General features: G+C 38.3%; 1 protein-coding gene across 5 annotated transcripts in view; it reads right to left on the bottom strand.

Moving 5' to 3' along the window:
• Positions 1 to 4,117, bottom strand: part of LOC106875349 (tetratricopeptide repeat protein 29) — a 35,676-nt gene that overhangs the window by 12,387 nt on the left and 19,172 nt on the right. For all 5 annotated transcript variants that reach the window (XM_014923440.2, XM_014923441.2, XM_014923439.2 and 2 more), the window contains exon 5: positions 2,430 to 2,642. In XM_014923440.2, coding sequence (XP_014778926.1) covers positions 2,430 to 2,642 — 213 coding nt within the window. The remainder of the gene's footprint in view (positions 1 to 2,429; positions 2,643 to 4,117) is intronic.

Genomic DNA, 4,117 nt, shown 5'->3' with positions numbered 1-4,117 from the left:
AATTGCTGAGTCACTATCAGAACTAGAGGAGAAGTTTCAGGTGTGGAAGCAAGGATTAGAATCGAAGGGCCTTAGAGTCAACCTAGCTAAAACCAAAGTCCTAATAAGTAGGAAGGTAGAAAACACACAAACCTCTTCAGGTAGATGGCCCTGCTTGATCTGTAGAAAAGGCGTAGGTAGAAACTCTATAAGATGTACCCAGTGTAAGCTATGGACACATAAGAGGTGCAGCAATATCAAAGGAAGGCTAACTAGGAAGATAGTTTTGTATGTGGCAGATGCTCAGGAGCAATAAACACTGAAAATGTGCAGAGAACAACTTCTGCCACATTCCAGGGAGAAAAACTAGAAGTAGTTGACAGAGCTTCCGTTACCTAGGTGATCAAGTCAGTAGCAGGGTTAGGGTTAGGGTTAGGGTTAGGGTGCCAGTGGCACATAAAAAGCAACATTTGAGCGCGATCGTTTCCAGTTTCGCCTTACTGGCACTTGTGCCAGTCGCATGTGAACAAAACATTGGACTGACTCTTATGCAGGTGGCACATAAAAATAAAACCATTTGAGCATGGCCATTGCCAGTACCGCCGGACTGGCCCTCGTGCTGGTGGCACATAAAAAGTACCCACTACACTCTCGGAGTGGTTGGCGTTAGGAAGGGCATCCAGCTTTAGAAACTCTGCCAGATCAGATTGGAGTCTGGTGTAGCCATCTGGTTCGCCAGTCCCCAGTCAAATTGTCCAACCCATGCTAGCATGGAAGGCGGACATTAAATGATGATGATGATGACGATGATGATATATGTACATAATGTAACAATGGTTGTTAAGGTGTTGGCTGCCAGTATGCAAGATGGAAGAAGAACAGCATTCATACTTTTAAGGAAATATTTATTTACTGTTACTTAGTATAATGTCTTGCCTCGATGGACAAGTGTGTGTATCATATAAAAACCATAGAGTTATCTTATATGTTGTTGCTGGTTATGTTTGATCAACTGCTAGCTGCCCAACTAGGAATTAGAGGAAGATAGAATGAATGTTAAATGTAGGGAGTCGATAAAATGATACCTTCATAGTGCCTGACACTTAAACAGCAGTGGTGTTGTGATCAGACACTGTATCATAGTTGATATTCTCACTGGTCAGCCTTCTCTCAGTTGAATTATCTCACTAACTGGATTTTGTTTGTGGTTGCCTCCCTGTCATCTCCTTTTTGCCAATTAACTTTTGCTTGGGAATCTTCTGTATATAATTATCGCAAGATCGTTAGAAAGAGAGACATACCGTTATCTAAACAATGGGTATTTTGGGAAGCCTATTGTTCTGTCAATTTAAAACCACCCCCTGCATACAAAAGGTTAGCAGGGGTCAAGTGGTAAAGACATAAATCGGCTTAGGGAAGCTATCTGTTGAATGTCACTCTTATCAACTTAATGTTTCTCTATCGGAAAAGTCCATTGTACAGTTAAGTGAAATTGGGCAATTGAGGATCGAATCCATGTCATGCTTGCATGATCCACTACAATAATATACAAGCACACATACATACACACAAATATTGTGAAGGAATCTGGCCTAGTGGTTGGAGTATTGGACTCATGATTGTAAGATTGTGGGTTTGATTACTGGACTAAGTAGAATATTTGTCATTGAGGAAGGTACTTCTTTCACATTACTCCAGTTTACTCAGCTGTAAATGAGTACTAACCAAGGTCTTGCAGCCTTCACTTCCTCCAGCTATCATATCCTCAATGTGCTAGATCAAGAATGTGATGACAAAGAGGTTGTTTATGTCTGCTCTCAGCTACACAGACACCTAAAACAATTAGTGAAAGCATGGTACATGTTACCAAGCTATACTCCTTGTCTTACAAGTTACTTGGTGACCCTGCCAGTGTTGGTGCCACAGAAAAAGCATCCAGTCTACACTGTAAAGTGGTTGGCATTTGGAAGGGCATCCAGCTGTAAAAACCATGCCAGAACTGACCTCACATGTGCTGGTGCCACATAGAAAGCACTCAGTCCATTCTGTAGAGTGGTTGGTGTAAGGAAGGGCATCCAGCCGCAAAAACCTTGCCAAAACAGATACGGTAATCTTCTACCTGGTTGACTCCTGTCAAACTGTCCAACCCATGCCTGCATGGAAGACAGATGTTAAACAATGATATGATGATATATATATATATATATATATTACATACATACATATCATCATCATCATCATGATGTCTCTTTATATGTATACATGTTTCTTTATATATACATCCATACACACACATACAGTTAGGTAAACAGAGTCAGAAGGAGTTAAGTGTCCCAGCTATGGATATAATGTTGTGCTAGTGACTCTCTTTGATGGGTTGCTTTTGACTCAGTTAGTTATAACACATAGAAAAACATGTAAAGGAAAAAAAAATAAATAATAATATTTACTTTCCACTGCTTTTTCATGAGCCTTCAGTAAATATTGTAAAGAACTGTCAGAGCGTAGATTCTTTTCCATGTTATTTGCAATAATGGTATAAATATCACACAAATGAAGAGTTGCTTGGGTATTCAAATTAACGTTATTGTTAGACACCCAGTCTTTATCAGTGGTTAAATGATAGTACTTCTCCATATTTTCCATAGCTTTGAAATATTCACCTGTAATGATAAAAAATAAAATGTCACTTTCAAAAGATTTCTCACAGCAACAGAATATTCTAATTTCTCATATGCTGAAGGCTTCTAACATTGGTACAAAGCTACAGATTGAAAGAAAGCAGTTGATTTAGATGCTTCTTTCTCTCTAGTATTTCACTGGAACTAAATTTTCTAGAAAGGTGAAAGGCAAAGTTGACCTTTGATTACAGATTTGATTTTGAAATGTAGAAGGATGAAGCTACTGTATTTAGTGACATAAAAGACACATGGGTATATTAGATTATGCACTCCAATTTCAGCAGTATATATTCAGGAAAAATAGTTTTTAGTGCATTAAAGCATGTAATATTTAAAGCAACTCCACATATAGGACCTGGGGTGATTTTTTTTGAGACATTAAGATGGCATATAAGTGTGTCGTATGTGTTATCAAATACAGTAAGTATTATAAGATATTTATGTGTCGCATGATGATATGAGAATATTAGATCAACAGCATAGGGTGGTGAACTGGCAGAATCGTAAGCAGGCTGGGCAAAATACTTAGTGGCATTTTGTCTGTCTTTATGTTCCGAATTCAAATTTTGTTGAAGTCAACTTTGCCTTTCATTCTTTTGGGGTCAATAAAATAAGTACCAGTTGAGTACTGGGGTTTATGTAATCAACTTACCCTTTCCCTGAAATTGCTGGCTTTGTGCCAAAATTTTAAACCAATATTAGAACAATATCAACACTGTGCTTGACTAACTGCTTCTAAATTCACCCATGGCTCCCTCCTATTTTATAGCTTATATCTTATTCTAAGCACTTTGTCCAGTTCTATAGGACTGTATCTTTCCAAAGTTTCCCATCCTACTCACATTTCCACTCTACTATCATGTCATCCTATAAGTTCTCTCCGAATTTTGAATAAAGAAAATGAGTAATCAAATGTTATATTTAATTGAAATTTAATCATCAATGTACTTTCTCTGATTATCCCTGACTTCCTTCCATCTATTTACAAGCTTTTTAATCCCATCAATGTATAAAACTCTTTTGGTTTCAAAGCAAACAACTCTGAAATGTCAGTTTCGACCTCCTCCTGGCTTGCGAAAATTATGTCCCCACAAATGATTCTGTAAACTATGAAACAAATGGTAGTCTAAAGGAGCAAGGTCGGGAGAATAAGGTGGATGAGGAATTTTTTCCCAACCGAGCTCTTTGATCTTCTGTGATGTGATCTTTGCAGTGTGGAGTTGCGCATTGTCCTGATGAAACATCACTCCTTTTCGATTCACTAAAGCGAGTCTTTTTTCTGCAAAGCTTCATTCAAATACTCTAATTGCTGACAGTAGACTTGAGCATTGATTGTTGCATTAGGTGGTAACAATTCCAAGTGAATTACTCCTTTGCAATCCCACCAGATAGAGAGAAGAACCTCTTTCCCATGAAGTTCCCTTCTCGGTTGTGGATGAGCGTTTTCCCTTTTACCA

This window comes from Octopus bimaculoides, chromosome 1 (genome assembly GCF_001194135.2).
Source record: "Octopus bimaculoides isolate UCB-OBI-ISO-001 chromosome 1, ASM119413v2, whole genome shotgun sequence".
Taxonomy (NCBI): Eukaryota; Metazoa; Mollusca; class Cephalopoda; order Octopoda; family Octopodidae; genus Octopus; species Octopus bimaculoides.
The sequence above is the reverse complement of the archived record's forward strand: the minus strand, read 5'-3'. Positions and strand labels throughout refer to the sequence as shown.